Source organism: Macrotis lagotis, chromosome 2 (genome assembly GCF_037893015.1).
Source record: "Macrotis lagotis isolate mMagLag1 chromosome 2, bilby.v1.9.chrom.fasta, whole genome shotgun sequence".
NCBI lineage: Eukaryota > Metazoa > Chordata > Mammalia > Peramelemorphia > Peramelidae > Macrotis > Macrotis lagotis.
In genome coordinates this window covers 74,612,475-74,629,134 of record NC_133659.1, presented here as the reverse complement: position 1 = coordinate 74,629,134, position 16,660 = coordinate 74,612,475, and the positions used below count along the sequence as shown (strand labels likewise).

General features: G+C 47.9%; 1 protein-coding gene across 1 annotated transcript in view; it reads right to left on the bottom strand.

The window, feature by feature from the left end:
• LHX4 (LIM homeobox 4) overlaps positions 1–11,179 on the bottom strand; it is a 63,193-nt gene extending 52,014 nt beyond the window's left edge. The window contains exon 1 of the mRNA XM_074220381.1: positions 11,104–11,179. Coding sequence (XP_074076482.1) covers positions 11,104–11,179 — 76 coding nt within the window. The remainder of the gene's footprint in view (positions 1–11,103) is intronic.
• Positions 11,180–16,660: the final 5,481 nt, after the last annotated feature.

The window sequence follows — 16,660 nt, the reverse complement described above, 5'->3', positions numbered from 1 at the left end:
AAGAAAGAAATCATTGTTTTAGTCCACTGAGAAATAGGGGAAAATAAAATTTGTGATTTCAAGAAGCAGGTGAGGAAAATATTATTGGTGGTAAATACATAGATTCATGTTGGGGTGGGGAGAGAGAATGGAATGAATTCTAAACTGTATCTATGACCTCCCAGAGGATATTTCTGGGTAGGTTATCATCCTGTGAATGAGGATATTCTGCAACATTCACAATGAGAATTATATTCTAAGATGAAAAGTGACCAGGATACATCTGGCCGTAAGATGACTTAAAGTTTGGTGGGGGGGAGGTGGGGGAGGGAACAAAAACAAAACAAAATTTTGTCATTACAATTATCTCAAATTATATACTTTTATTTCCATTAAGGGACAGGAATTTCAAAAATTCAGTTTTCAAATTCTGTGTTGCAGCCTCTCATCACCAATTAGACACATATAATGTTTCCTAATACCACTAAACTTCCTTGCTTTAAATATTTTCTGTGTATTTGGGATAAGTAATGGTCACAAATCACTACAGTTTCTGCATTCCTTTAAGGTGCATTTCACTTCACATAAGAAACCATGTTTAAAAGGAGTTGATACATGTGTTCCCCTATCAGCGATATTACTTATTCTCCAATATCCAGAATTTGGTTTTCTCTCCTCTCCATCTCATACTCTTCCTTCCTTGCCACCCCCCTGCCCATTTTAAGGTAGTCTGTCTTGAAGAAGCAGTAACAAAACTTTTCCATTGGCTCATAATAAGCTGATTGTCTTGTTTCAGAAAGGGCAAGATACCATTTCCTGGAAGAATAATAAAGTAAAAAATCATTTCAACCCAAAATTGGCATACATTTATTTTTAAGAGCAGAATATTTTATTTTATATACACAATATGTTGCCTAATTTCGGTACTTTTTTTTTCTTGGAAACAATGACTACAGGGGAAAAAACAAACAATGTGTTGTCTTCTTTTATCATGGTCAACCACCATCTAGTACAAACCCCTGCACTCTCTTTCTGCTATATTTCTTCATACCATCACTCTTTCTAATGTTGATCTCTGTTGACCATACAGTGGTTTGTACTGCTTTGGAAAAAACACTTTTGAAAATATCAAATTCAGAGGCATGCCTCAAAAGAGTTTCTTTAATATGATAGTTGGATTATGACTTAAAAGGGTTTCCCTGGCCATAAAAATTCATTGTGTGAGTTATCTCTCCAAAGGTCCATTTTTAAAATATTGTATCAATATTCTCCAGTGGAACATGGATGTTCTCAGTAAAAACAAATAAAAATCACATTAAATGAAACTAAAACGTAGCTCTTCAAATGCTTTGGGACAATTCTCAATTTCTGCTCTACTAATACTACACAATATTAATTACTAAAGTTAATTTTTGATATTTTTATTTTTAAATGTCTTTTGTTTTTATATTACATTTATTTTCCTCTTTTTCTCAACCTTCAAATCATCCCTTACAACAAGAGATTTAAACATAAAGAGGGAAAAAAAGTAGTTGAACTAAACTAATCAATATTTGAACATAAAATGACAATCCATGCAGTATTCCTCATCTAGAAACTTCCACCTCTTCAGGGAAAGGAGCTTTTTAAATTTCCCCTGTTCTTTCCTAGTTGTCAACCTTGGACTTCAGTCTATTTTTCTATCTTCAATTTCTAAAGTAATAATCCACATATTTGTCTATCTGTACCTCACAAAGATAAAACTTTTAGTTAAGATGGTGGCAAGTGGCAAAGTCTCTCTTAGTTTATCTTCAAAACCAATTCCCTTAGAATTCCCTCAAGTCAAGATTAAATTGAACCGGACTTTATGGATCTATAGTGACTAAGCAACAAAAGAAAGAGATTTGAACAAAAATATACCAAAAATAACTAGAGAGTTAGAATCACTTCATAAACCCAATCTCTAGTGTAGTTAGCTCAAAGAGCATTTTTCAATTTCAATAGGCAATCTGCAATCAATTTCATTATTGACCAGTCAATGCATCTCCATCCCCTCCCCCTCCTAAAAGAACATTTCATAAAATATCTTTTTGCATTTCTAGTCTGATCAGGGCACTTATAAATGTGCTGAAGTGAAAGCACAACTTTAAATTTGAGTATCTTTTTAGCTATTCCCAGTATTAAAAACAATAACCTTCAAGGAGTTTCTCTCTCCAAGGAGGATACTGATGGCATTAACCAATCACCTGTCCTTATTCTCAAGGCTTCTAAAAGCAAAATCTAAAGAGTATATTATATAGTCTAGGAAACTCATAAAGCATCCTCACATACATGGTCACCCATAATGAAATCCTATTAGAATGAAAAAAAAATTTAAGAACAAACCAATTTTCCTTCCTAGCAGAGATTTCATAGACTGAAAATGACAAAGTGCAAATTTTAATATACTGAAGACATTCATGCTACATAAATTGAAGTCTGCTCATATCTTCATTTACTAAATCCAGAAGTTTTAGTCCAAGAAAGTCCGTGTGCACATTTTTGGTTGTTTTTATGCCTCAAAGGAGGCAGGGAGAGAATGAATCTTTTATTGTAATGAGAACACTGACTCATTCTAATACAAGTACATTCTAGAATTTTCTGAAAGTCTGACACAGTCTCCTAATCCAGTTCGGTCAGCACCTCTCAGGTGCTGGAATCTGCAAAACATTTTAAGCCAGGATGGTGGAGGGGAAAATGAAGGGCTTTCAAATGTTAGATACAAAAAGGAGACCATCCATTTCAACTTGAGGGATTCCTAGTCACCTGCCAGTCTGGATACTGAGAAATTCTCAGCAATGAAAGGAAATAGATAATAACCTGCCCTTCTTGTTCCAGCACCCCCCCCCCAGCATGCTACAATTCGCACAAGGTGGCTTTGATGGCTCAGTTGTCCATTCTCCCCATCAGAAGCCTCTAAAGATTTCCTTAATTTTTTTAAAAAGGTTATTTAACTTTGAATTTTCATTTCTCCTGTTTCTGTTCCTTGCATCAAAAGAAGAACCCTTTAGTTATCATGGATGCTAAACGATCATCAGACAATGATTAGCATAGAAATGTGTTACAAATAGGGAAGGTAGCAAAGATATTTTGATACTTAACACCCTGTGGGTCAAATAAGGTTGAAGACAAGAAAAAATACAGGCAGTTTGGTTCAAGTTGGTTCAAAATAGAAAAGATCTAGACGAGTAGTTGCTTTGCCATCACCATCTTCACGGTGGCAAAACAACAGCTTGGGATTTTTTTTTTTTAACTCCAGCATTGACTGGATTGGGGGTGGGGGGGGCTGAATTGACCGGATGTTTTTGCAGTACTTTAGAAAGAATTCAGAATTCAAATGCCTTTAGGATTGGTGTCTTGCTCTAGTCCTATATTTCCTAGTGTTTCCATCCCATCTTCCTTGATTTTTGAGGCTTTCAAGAGTAGCCCTCCTCATCTCTGGTGTGCTTTTCTTTATAGCCTTCCTCATTGCTTCTAGGAGTAGCCTGCTGAGCTCTGCTAAGTCATTCCTCTCCTTTCTGGCGAGTCTCCCCATTTAGACCCTTTTAGAAAGCTGTCCCAGCCTCTTTACGATTCTCCCGTCCTGGAGAGAGTCAATGGATCATTGCGTCAGAATAAAGTTCACATATTAAGCTTAATATCGTTACTCCAGCCATCTTCCGTGGACAAAACGACCCGCATTGTGTCGTTTCTTTCCCTAGCCCACCTTTATGTGCTGCCTGTCTAATTTCCCTCATCAGCACCCTGGATAGGGACCTTGTCTCATTCTGTCCTAAAACGGCCCCGTTATTCGCTCTCCCGGGAAGGTCTGAATAATAACGACGATAATCGCATAACCACCGTTTAATGGAGCGGTTAGTCAATACGATGATGATGGCATAGAGTGCAGTTGGCTCTAGAGAACCAGACTGACTCGCCTCTTGGGTCTGCTAGGGAAGAGACGGGGGGACACGGGGGTGGACGGGAGCGGAGGGAGGGAACCCCCTGTAAACGCTTCCAAGGCTGGGAATGCCCGAGCCACTACCGTCGCGGGCCAGGTTTCGGTTTGTCCTCGATCTGGGGAGCCTCGGCGGAGGTTGGAGATGGGGGACTGGGGGGTTGCAGGTGAGAGCAATTGATGGTCTGGAGTGAAATATCCTCATTGCCTGGGGGGGGGGGGCTCGGAGGGACAGGGATGCGGTGGGCGCGGGGAAGACACTTGGCCCGTCTGCCCGTCACCTGCAACCTGTGCCCCTGCTGGCAGTATCCACAACACAGCGATAAAGTCTCTCCAAAGCGCTAAGTCTTTTTTCAGCGTCGTTGAGGAGAGAGGGAAGGAGGAACCACAACATTCGAGATTTTGTTAACGCATCCCTCACCTCTTTACCCCGCGCCCCACTCCCAGGGCCGCCCCCAGCCCCGCTGCGGAATTTGGGAACAAGGGTACCAATAGAATTTCTGGAGGGGGGCCGGTGGTCATCTGCGCTCCATCACTCTCCCCCTTGCTGTAAGGAAGCACCAAGGACAGATCCACTCCGAATTAGAGCTGGGGAGAGCACCGAGTGCTCGAAAAGTGCTTCCTCTTCCTCTTCACCCCGCACTGTCCAGTCACCCAGTCAGCCCCGGAGGACGCCTTGCCCCGCCTCCTCCACTCTCCACCTAAACATCGACCTTCGTCCCTGGGGTCACCGGGAGGCGGCAGGGGGCTTGGCCTCGGAGGCCAAAGGGCACCAGACCGCCTCACCCGATAGTTACCGGCAAGCTTCAGATTTCTCCTGAGCAGGCCCCCCTCGCCCTCAAAGTCCGGACTAGGACTGAGGCCAAGCTAGGGATCAACTCTGCACCTGTGCCTGTAGGTCCCTGCTGCTAAAAGTCTCCCTAAACCGGGAATCTTCCACAGACACCACCAAAGCAACTCACCCCACCCGGTCATCTACTCGTGTAGATTTGAAGCGTTCAACTCTGCGCTGCATCGGCTAGCTAGGATTTTCAAGGGCCAGAGTCCCAGGTCCTCCTATAGGCACCCGGGGTCACTCCTTCCCAGTCCCCCAAGGTCCCTGAGTACACCGCTCTCCTCACCCCTGAGTTCCCCCTCTGCCTGTGGTTATCTGCGATCCAGAACCAGCCGGCGCTGCTTAAGTTTCTAGAAAAGATTCCGCCCCGGAGACCAAAAGCCTAGGCTTCAGAAAAGTCAGAATCTAAGTCCTGACCCCGGATGGCGCGAATACAGTTAGATTTTCCAGGTCAGACAGACCCAGGTAGTGGTTCGAGCCATTTTTATATTGGCCGGAGGAAGGGGGAGGGAAGAGGTTGGTTTAGAAAGAGCTTCATACATACAACACATACATACATACATACCAGAACTTGCCTGGTTGGCAAGTAGGGATGCAGCCCTCGAGTTTCTTTGATTTGGGGGTTAGGGATGCCTATAAGTTTAGGGTTTGGTTTGATTTTCACAGAAAGGGAATCTGGTAGAAACTCAAACATCTATTTCAGTCCTCCACCTTCCCAACCTCCAGAAGAAGGAAAAGAGAAAGGGCAGACCCTAGAGACTATTTTCCCTCTAAACACATAAGAAATGATTCAGGGGAGATAGTAAATGATGTCCATTCATCAACAGTTCAGGGAAGGGGGGTAGAGAAGAGACAAAGATTTATAGCAACAATGCCCTTGAGGGATAGAAGGGGAGTTGCCTTAAATGGGGCCAAGATGCAAAGACCTGGGGCAGAGAATAGTTTCTCGGTGGAGGAGGCCATGAAATCCTTCCCTCCCCCCCCCCACCTCCTGCGACCCAGATCCGATTAAAAATCAAATCAAATTTATGCTTTCCACATGATGTTAATTTTTAGAACAGCTTCGATTCTCCAAGGAGATTGGGCAGCAGGGAGGAGGTTCCAACAAGAAAAGGCGAAGTGAGATATAGCAGAAGGAGCATCCATTCACCCCTATGATTATCCCCAACCTCTCCCCCTTCCCTTCCCAACACACACAGGAGCATCGGAATGCAGAAATGAAAAATCCTTGAAAAGAACCCCCCTTGATATGCTTTCTTATGTCCCTTTATTTTCCGTTGTAACTGGAAGAGCAGAGAAAGGACCCAAGTTTCCCCTCTCCAGAGTGGTATTGGATAGAAGAAAGTCGATAAATCATGTTCCTTCCATTCTCTGTAGACTTTGGGGGCCCTATGGGAGGAAGAATATACTTGTGTGGATATATTGGTATATGAGGATGTATTGGTGAGAACCAGAGAGCTGAACTTTAGTGGGATCCTGGGAAGTTAGTGAGGTAAGAATACGGAAAAGATGTTGCTTATCTGCTTCCCAAGTGTGAGAAAAGAGGATGACTTACTTGCCAGCTCCACATCCCGCTCATTCGTGTCCCCAAAAGAAAGACCCCCAGTCTCAGAGGACCCGGATGTGTGAGCTTGCAGAGCCAGAAATGGATGGGCAAACAATCCTCTCAGCAAGCAACAAAGAATTCATTGTGAATAAGTGTTGGAGAAGACGGGTAACAATTAGACACAAAGAAAAGTAACCTGCGATCCCCCACATACGGACAAGAGAGAGTCAAACGCTCCCGCATCCTTTGTTACTACAAGTCGGAGTAACTTCGGGTTCCATCATTCTAGGCAAGATCCCAGCCGTCCTTTTTCTCTAAAAAGCAGACCTTCGGTCCTACAAAAGAAGGCTGCACAAAAAGTCTCATACCTAAGAATGGCAAACCTCTTGTCTTTCGATTTAGGTTGTTTTCGAGATGGGCAGATCGTGGGTTTCCTCAAATCAAAGAGTCAAAGACAGAGAGCTGAAAAGGACGTTAGATGGAAACTCCAAAGGTAACTTGCTGCTTACATCAATTCATACAAAACACTGTTTAAAAGATTAAAAGACGTTGAACTGGGACCTTGGGGGAGTTTAGCCCTAGATTAAGGGAGTAAAAAGGCAGGTGGGAATAATTGGGGAAAGGGGAGTTCATCCGCCCCACCGAAAATCTTGCTCATCCCAAGGACACGCTGGCCCAGCGACTGAACTTTTCAGGCCCTCTGATAATCTCCGAGTCCAGGCGCTAGGGGTGGATGTGACGGGGAATGAGGGACAGTGGGGCAGGTCAGGGACCGAGGAAGTCACAGAGAGCTTTGCCTGTCTCCCAGTTGATTTCTAACGTGTTTACCTACTGGACCGTGCAGATACGGGATGCAGGGGAGATAGTGAGAACAGAGCCACCTTTCCCAAAGGAACCTCAGCTGCTAGCCGGATGTTTAGTCACCCAACCCACTCCCCCAAAATAAGCTCCCAACCATAATGCTGAAATCGGAACCGGACGGATCTAACCACTGGGTTCCGTGGGAGAGGAGCTCCTCCTCATTGTGTCCTACCTTGGGGTTAGGGAGCACAGACTGGAGCTTAGGTGAGTGGCTGAGGATAGCAGGGACCCTAGAGGATGGCAAAGAGTACCAGGACTAAAAGCTAGTGGGAAAAGGGGGAAACTGAGACCACTTTCCCTGTGCAAAACCTACAAGGGGACTGTGAAGATGCCGAGCTTTGCAAGCACAGGAAACTGGCCTTTTGTGAAGGCTCTTTTCTTCACTGAAGAACTGATCAGGTCTCTGCACTTCAGGCAGGAGAAAAGGGGGGGGGGGGACATATGAACAAATAAGAGAGATGGGGGAAAGATGGGGGAAAATACATTATTATTCCCTGAACTCAAAAAACTTTTCCAAAAGGAGAACAGATGAACTCCTCATTCTTGGGGAAACAACCTTGCTTAACCAGCCCTTTCCAGTCCCCTGATAGGTTCAGTATCAATTTGGTTCTCTCTCCACCCCCACCCCGAGCCTCTGGTGTTCCCTAAATATCATCCTCCTTGCATCTGGCAAAAGGAACCTATCTCCCTTGGGTGCTGGGAGGGAACGTCCCTCACCTTTCCCTATCCATCCTCGTTTATCTTCCAAAACCCTCAAATAATGGGGAGCTGTTTTAAGGCTATATGCAAACTGTCAGACGTGATGGAACACAACTCGCCCCTTCCCCCTCCCCACCTTACACCCTTCACAACGAGCTAGCGGTGCCACCAACGGGAAAGCAAATGTGTGGCTAGGGGTGCAGAAGGAAGGGGAAGTTCAGGACAATGTCAGCGGCGGACCTAAGAGGATGCGCCTCGTCCACCGCCAGAGGAGATGCCAGTTGTTTCTTTTGGGATTCATTTATTTCCTAGGGTTTGAGAACCCCGCTGTCCCACAGCGATTTTTCTCCTGCTGAGAATAAGGTTCCCCTAACTTCACCCCATGTAAAAAGGCTCACTGCAGACCAAGATTTAAAGAAGGTTAGGGGTCAATACGCCAACCGCCCAAGGTAAGATGACACTGCTGAAACGGTAGCTGTCGGCACCGAGGTGTGGGGATGTGTTCCGGTCCCTCCCGCCATTCCCCCAATACAAAGGACAGCCCCACATTCGAAGTCCTAAATCATCCATTTAGACAGGACGTGGTCTTCCTTGCCCCTTCCCGTCGCCCCCCCCCTTCTGAGGGTCACAAAACTGGAATGAAAGACTAGAGGAAAACCCGAGAGCTTGGGATGGGCTGGGGACTGGGGGGGGGGGGGGGCTGAAAGGAAACAACCCGGGCTCCCTCCCAGAAATTAAGGACCAACAGTAAAAGCGGCACAGGTGGACCAAGAGAAAGACAGACTGACCGACAGCAGATCACTCTTGCTTGGCCCCGGAGCTCCGGGCTATACATGTATTGGGCCTCGAAGTGTGCAGACAGAAGTCCCTTCTCTCTAGTTCCTGACCACCTCCGCCCACCCACCCCGACTTCCCACCTTTCAGGTAGCCGGGGAGTCAGAGCTGGGACCTCACAGTGCGTTCTGGGAGCTTTGGGTGGCCAGAAGCCCATTACAACTGGGACCGAGACTGTGGGCTGAGAGGGAACCTAGGAGTGTCTGAAAAGAGGAGAAATCTAGACACATTCATGCACACACACACACCATACACACACAAACACACACACTTTAGCCGACAACATACTACATCACAGAACGGATAAACAATCCCCTCCCCAAACCCATCCTCAAGCCGAGAAATCAAGAGAATCAGAACTCCAGATACTTGGAAAGAGAGAAGCGGACAGGGAATGCTTGGGTTTGGGGGGGGGGGGGTGACTAAGAAAGAAGCGGAGAGATGGGAGTGGGGAGTGAGAAGAAAAAGCAGGACAATTTCTTCACATACACTTCTAGTCAAAAGCAAAGTGAGACAGAAGAGATGCTTGCAGATGTCTACTAGAAGGAAGACCAATAATTGCTTGATAGGGTAAAGGAATAGTCATTTCTCTCTCTCTCTCTCTCTCTCTCTCTCTCTCTCTCTCTCTCTCTCTCTCTCTCTCTCTCTCTCTCTCTCTTCCTCTCCCTCCATTCTCCTCTTTTCTCTCTCCTCTTCTCTCTGTCTCTCTGGCTGTCTCCTCTCTCTCTCTCTCTCTCTCTCTCTCTCTCTCTCTCGTGTGTTTGTCTCTGACTCGCTGTCTCTGTCTCTGACTCTGTTTCTGTCTCTCTGTGTCTCTCTCTGTCTGTCTGTCTGTCTGTCTCTCCCCACCATGATCCTTTAGCCCCTACTCTTCAAAAACTCCGGGGAGGGAGGGGGATCAGATGCCCTCACTGGCAGGGTGTACCCACAAACTAACTCTCCTCGGCGCAGCCCCCAAGTCAGAGAGGTTACACGTGGCAGGTGCAAGTCCTGAGAGACGGGTAGACAGGTCGGTTGGCAGGGCTGGTCCTTAGCTAAAGGAAACCGCGAGAGAGCCGCCGACAGTGATGAATCGCTATCTCGCGGGCATGAGCACAGTTCTGTAGCGAGAGAAGCCATTTGTCTCCCTGCACAGACATGTAAGCGACCTGTGTGTGAACCTCACCTAGAGAACGTTTCTAGTGCATCCACAAAACGTGCGGGAGGGAAGTTGGCTTCTGCCGGACGCCCAGCTCCCGACCCCCAGCGAGCCGGCCAGGCAACTTCCACGTCGGCGTGTCAGCCCCCCGGGAACCTCATTGTGTGACCACTTCTGAGTGCGGACACAGATATACGGATCCGCTCTCTCAGAACAAGTCCGTCTGTCCTTCCCTCTCTCTCCAAGCTTGGTTCAGCAGGAGATCTGGACAGAGTCCGGAGACCTAGACCCGAAGTGTGGCTCGGCCACTTAGGACTCGGGTGACCTTGGGCAAAACCTCCGCCTCGCTGGGCCTCAGTTTCTTCTTCCGTAAAACGGGGAGGTTGGACTAGATGGTGTCCACGACCCTTCCGACCTCGATCCCGGGAGCTCCGGGCTGCCCAGCCTGCCTGTGCCCGCCACTTCGAGCTTCAGACTCTCCCTCCCCCGCATTCCTCAGTGGGCAGGAATGTGACAGACAGATTCCCTAACGCTGAGGAGTTTCCAGCCTCCCCGGCTGCAGGCAGAGCAGCCAGACAGCTCGAGAGAGATCGCCCTCTCCCATCCCGCCCCCTCGCCCGGGACCCTTTTCGGACACAGCCCCCAGCCTCCCCAGAGGGTCGCGGGAACCTCTTGGGAGTTCCGCTAGGAGGAGGGGAAGAAGGAAGTCTTCCAACTTCTCGCCAGTCGGGGTGAAGTTGCACAAACTGGGGACTAGGAGCTCCGCATCTCGCCTCTTGGGGGAGGGGGGCCAGACCCAAGGCCAAGGCCCTCTTCTCCCCCTCCCCCTCGGCCTGGTCTGGCTCTCCCTCCCCAGGTCTCCCCCGCTGGCCCCCTCTGGGCTGGCCCCCTCTGGGCTGGCCTCTGACAGCTGCGGTCTGGCTGGGCTTCCACCGCCTGCCCCCCAGCTCAGACCAAGGACAGAGCCCTTTGGCTTGGCCTCTAACTCCCAAAGCCCGAGGGAAGGAGCCCGCAGCCCAGTTTCCCCTCTCTGCCACTTTCCCCCCATCCGATCAGCCCCCGACTCCTCCCTCTCTCGTTCTGCCCCAACCTTCCGCAAGCCTTAGCTCCCCCCCCCCCCAATGCCTCCATCCCAAGCTCCGCTGCTCGCCGTGCCTGGTGGTTCCCCTCCCTGCACCATGCAGCCTCCGAGGCTGCCAGCTTTCTTTATTATTAAATCAAGGAGGGGAGAAAAGGAGGAAGGGGGGTTGTCTTACGTTGCATCGGTACACCGAGGATGTCCGGGAGCCCCTTGACAGACCCTTCCGTGGTGACGGTGGAGCTCTGCATCATCTTGGGCAGAGGTGGGCAATAGCTTTCTGTGGAAATCTCCCTCCCCTCGCTCACTCACTCTTTTCTCTCTGACTCGATTCGGAAATATCAAATTTAGAAAAAAAAAAGATAAACCCCAAACGAAATAAGCAAAGTCACACTCGCCAGCCGGCCTCGTCACCCCTCCGGGAGGACTTGCGGGCTGGTCCTGCCCCCCTGCCCCCTGCCAGCCCTCAGCCTCTTTCCGATCCCTTTGATCCTGCTCTCCCGGGTTAGTGAGCATCCCGGGTTCAGGCGACGCTGTTGCTGCAGCTCTGGCTCTCTTTTCCCTCCCCCTCCTCCTTCTTCCCTCCCCCCTCCTTCTTCCCCCTTCCTCTCTCCCTCCCCCTCCTCCTTCTCCTCCACTCCCTCCATCTCCCCCCCCCCCCAGCCCGGCCGGTCCCTAGAGGCAGTTTTGATTCATTCACACTGCAGGAGCCGGCGTGACGTAGATTTCCGCAGGGAGGCCCCGCCCTTCGGCCAATCCCCTTACATCATGTGGGCAACCTGAGGCCGGGATGGAGCGTCCGAGGGGACCCAGGTAAAGCAGGCCCCAGCCGGGGCCCGGGCTAGGGCGGGGCCTCGCGGCCCCGGAGGGGTGGGGCCTCGGAGGGCTCCTCTGGAATGCTCCCCGGGAAGCCCGCCCCCCGGGTCCGGCCTGGGGTCCCGGCCCAAGCCCCGCTCTACCGGCGGTGCAGCCCGGGCCGCTGCGGCAGCAGGTGTTTCAGCCCTGGAAGAGGGCTTTGAGCTCGGTGGACTGGGGGGAGGGAGATTTGGGGTCGCGGAGGGTGGAGGGGGCCAGGAGGCGAGGGCCGTAAGGGACCCCTTGGGAGACCCAGCCGTGGGGATGAGCCCACTGGGAAGCCTGGCTCCGGAGTCACCAGTTTGGCCCATTGCTTTCAGCCTCTTCTCCGGCTTGTCCTCCCGGACCCTCTCCCCAGCCCTAGCTCTCCCGGGCTCTCGCCGCTTCTTCCTCCCCGTCCTGGGTCTGGCTGCGGCTCGGCCCAGGGAGCCGGCGGAGGGTGCCGAGGGCCCGGGCTTGGGGCCCGGGTGGGAAGAGCATCCCCCCCGGGCCCCCTAGACAGCCCTCGCGCGATTTAAAAGGTGACTCGCTCCGGGCCTGCCGCCCGCGGCTGGGGCCGGTGGCCGGCCACCAGACCCTCCCCCCTTTCCCAGCCCGGTCCCCCTCCTTTCTCCGGACCGGACCGAATCCCTCCGTCGCCTTCCCGTTTGCATCCAAGGATTTCCGTTGTCCACTGGAAATCGAACAAGGGCTTGCAAACGAGTCTGCTTTCTGGCGCTGCCGGCCCTGCTCAGGACAGGGACCTCCGTGTGAACGGAGGCGGCCCCCGAATCGGCAAGGGCAAATGGCCCTGGGCGAAGCGCAGGGGGTCCCTAGCTTCATTTCCCTCCTATAGACACGAACCCATTCCAAACAAATTCTCCCGAAGGCCACCTCGAAGAGTAAAGAGGAGAGAAAGCGACGTGCCCTAATGAATTCTACTCGAATAGCATTTCCAGATAATCCGAGATACTTCATCTAGTATCCTGCAGTCGATGTAGAATGCGCTGTGACTCGGCCGGGCTTGATTCGAACGCAGCACTCCCCAAAGCCTCTGGCCTGCTCGGGAATCGGTCCCTAAAGTCCTGGCTAGAGGAGGACGGCGCTTTCCCCTAGAGCTGCCCGCCCCACTATATGCCGGTGGCCCAAGGGTCCAAATGGGGAGTCCCTTAAAGCCGATCCAGACCGCTCGTCCCTTCCCCAAGGGACCAACTCCAAAGGGAGGCGAGAAACTCCCACTTCATTTGCAGTCCAGACCCCCCAAATCTTTACTCCCTTAAAGTAGGGGTTCTTAACCTTTTGGACAGTCTAATGAAGCCTGTGGATCCCTACTCAGAATGATTTGTTAACTGCAGAAAAGCTTGAGAAAGGAAATCAAATCCATTGACATTTTTTAAGAAAGCAAAACCAAGTCCCTGGGTCCGAGATGATGAACTTCTGCCCCTGCCTCTCTCCAGGCTGGGTGGCAGCAGAGATGTAGGGAGGGGGGTTAAACACCTTTTGAATCCAAGATGAATTTCCTTCTCCCTAAGCAAAATCTTCACCTGCGTGGACAGGAACCGGCCACACCCTCTAATTTTGCCTGAGTTTGCCCGGGTCAACCCCCTCACCTGGTATTTCACCTGAGTCAACATACACCGGCACTTATCACCATATCTGATCCCTGGTCCTTCCCTATCAAAGAATGCCCCAGCTTGGCTCTCTTTTTCGTCTTCCTCCCAAGGAGGGTGACAACACTTGAATGGCGCCTCCTACAGACAGGTTCTGTCAATATTTTCAAACTCCGAGAGAGCCTCAATGATTTCCCTGGACCAACTTGAACGTAAAAAATAAAATATACATCTCTTATGTGTCTAGGATTCCTTCTTCAACTTTTGCTTATGTCATTGTCTCAAGGACCTGATGGTTGACTAGTGGTTATCAGTTTTAAGAAAGAATATTAGTTGTATTTTCAGTTTTTGTTACATTAATTTCTACAGTCTTTGCTCTGCTTGGGATTTCCATAGATTTAGAGCTGGAAGTGACCTCAGAGAACACTATTTATCAAATATGCATCAAATAAATCCGGGGCAGTGAATACAGTACTGACCTTGGAGTCAGGAGGATGCGAGTTGGAATCAAGCCTCAGAGGCAACTTGCCACTAACTAGCTGTGTGACTTTGGGCAAATCCCTTAGTCCTGATTGCCTGACACCCAAAAACATCTCCAGTCATCTGGATTCATATCTCACCACTGGACCCAGAGGGCTCTGGAGGAGAAAGTGAGGTTGGTGACCTAGCACCCCCTCACTCAAATCCAATTTATGTCCTTGTCGTGACATCGCCTCCCTGATGTCACCCAACAAAAGACAAACATCATCATCTTCATATTTATCCAGTGAGGGAGCTGGCAAGTGACTTGCACAGTGTCACACAGCTAGTAAGAATCTAAGGACAAAATTCAAACCTAGGTCTTCCAGATTCCAAGTCCAGTTCTACTCCATGAAACGGTTTCTTTTTAACTCTTCACCTGCTATCCCCATCTTTCAATGATACAGAGGGGAAAATGTGGAACTTCATGACTCAAGGGATAGAAAGCCAGGTCTTGAGTCAGGAAGACACATTTTTGTGGGTTTAAATCTGATCTCAGATACCTACTAGCTGTGTGACCCTGGACCAATCACTTAGCTCTGTTTGCCCAGTTTCCTCATCTGTAAAAATGGGTTGGTGAAGGAAATGGCAAACCACCCCAGTATCTTGACCAAGAAAAGCTCAAATGGGGTCATGAAGAATTAGACAATGACTGAAAATGATTGAAGCCAGTTTGACAACTCTGAGATTAAAAGTCTATCTCCTTTCACACCTACCCTTTCTCTTAGCACATGAACTAGGTTATTAATTTTTATCTCCCAATTTATCCACACCCATCCAGGGCTAGAGGACAATATAAGCAGATCATTAACATCCAACCTCCATATATATTCATAGAAATTGATTTCCTTACAAACTTTCATTTATATGGCTCCCATATATTATTTCTTTCTCACAACAACCTAGTGAACATTTTACAGAGGTTTATAGAGGTCAGTGACTTAACCAAGGCAGTCAGTATCAGATACTCTATGTTGGGTTTACTCTTCTGACTCTGACTTCAATGTTCTCTCCTTTCTAATTCAGTATAAGGCAATGACACCTTGAAATGGGAAGGGACAAGAGAGGGAGGAATGATTGGAACTATCAACACCCCTCTTATATAAAAATTTCAAAGTTATCTGCAAAAAGTTACTCAAAAAATTATTACTGTAATCAGGAGTGGTGGTGTGTACTGTAATCAGGAGTACTGTAATCAGTGTGTGTGTGTGTGTGTGTGTGCTTAAAGGTTGTCGGTGGGGGGGGGAGAAGAAAGAGGATGAGATAAGTGGAAGAAATAACAAGACAATTTGCAAATATAACCTCCCAGAGGCAACTGTGGTGAAATGGATAGAGCTCTGAACCTGGAGTCAGGAAGACCTCAGCTCAGATCTGAGTTCAGACCCTTACTGTGTGTTCCTAGGCATGTAACTTAATCTCTTCTTCCTACAGTTTCTTCAACTGTAAAATGGAAGTCATAAGAGCATCTAACTCTCAATGTTGTGAAGACCAAATGAGATTATATTTATGAAAAGTACTTAGCACAGTGCTCAGCATAGCAAGTGGTGAATAAATGCTATTCCTTTCCTATTTGATCTTAAGCATCTTAAGATCTAATTTGGTTTACTATAATTTTTTAATTTTAATATTTTATAATGGTCTCAATATAATTAGTCTCCTTTTGAATTCTATGTATTTTATTCTTCTCATTTAAAAATATGATTCTGAGAAGAGGTTCAAAAGTTTCTCCAGACTACCAAAGGGATCCATGACACCAAAAAATGTATGGGACTCCCAGGTTTAGACAATTGTGTCCATCCTCCACTTGAGACGAACTTAACTTCCAATCGACTTCTGTGTCATCCTGGCTGTTTAGCCCTGGGCAAAGTGATTTAACTTCTGGGTCTCAGGCAGCAAGATTATAAATTGCCTGGCCTTTGTCTATGTGATTTGGTAGAGGGAGGATCCTCACCAGGAATTCCCTATTTTTATGCAATCAATCACAGAGATGATGATCTTCTTTTTCTAAATTCTTTCTCATTCTGAGAATGCTAAATGGGATTTTTTTTACCACTTCTATGACCTTAGATAAATCATTTCACTACTGTGGACCTCAGTTTACTAAACTGTAAAATGGGGGGGAGGGAGGAAGTTAGATTAGAATGATCTCTAAAGTTTCACGCTTTCACATCAATGATTCCATAACCTACAGCAAGTAAACAATCCCCAGTAAATTCAGAAGACACAATTGTTCTCACCTTTAATAATAACCAGCCTTTAGAGAGTACTCTAATCTTTGGGAAGTGTTTTAAAGATATCATTTCCTTTTATCCTTATTTTATCTCTTTGGAGATAGATAGGTGCCATTATTATTCCCATTTTTCTGGTAGGAAATTGAGGCAAAAAGACTCTCTCAGGTCACACAGTCAGGTCTTTCCTGACATCAGGTTCAGTTCTAAATCTACTGTGTCACTTGGCTGCTTTCGCCTATTTGCATCTAGTATCAGAGAGTAATAATATATACAGTAGGCAAAGGTGAAAAGTGAGAATATTCCAAGCATAGGGAAACCTATAGACATGTCTTGTTTTGGTCAGAAAATCACAGGACTCAGGTGGAAAGACATTGACTGCCTAGTAAAATAATATTTAGTTAGAACTTGAAGGGATCTTGGACATCAGCTGGTGCCTCTTTTAAATTTTATGGAAGAGAAAAGTGAGAATCAGCATTTGTCCATAGTCACACGGAAATCCTCCCTCTCACTATGGAACCAAAGCTATTCCCACTGGACCAGT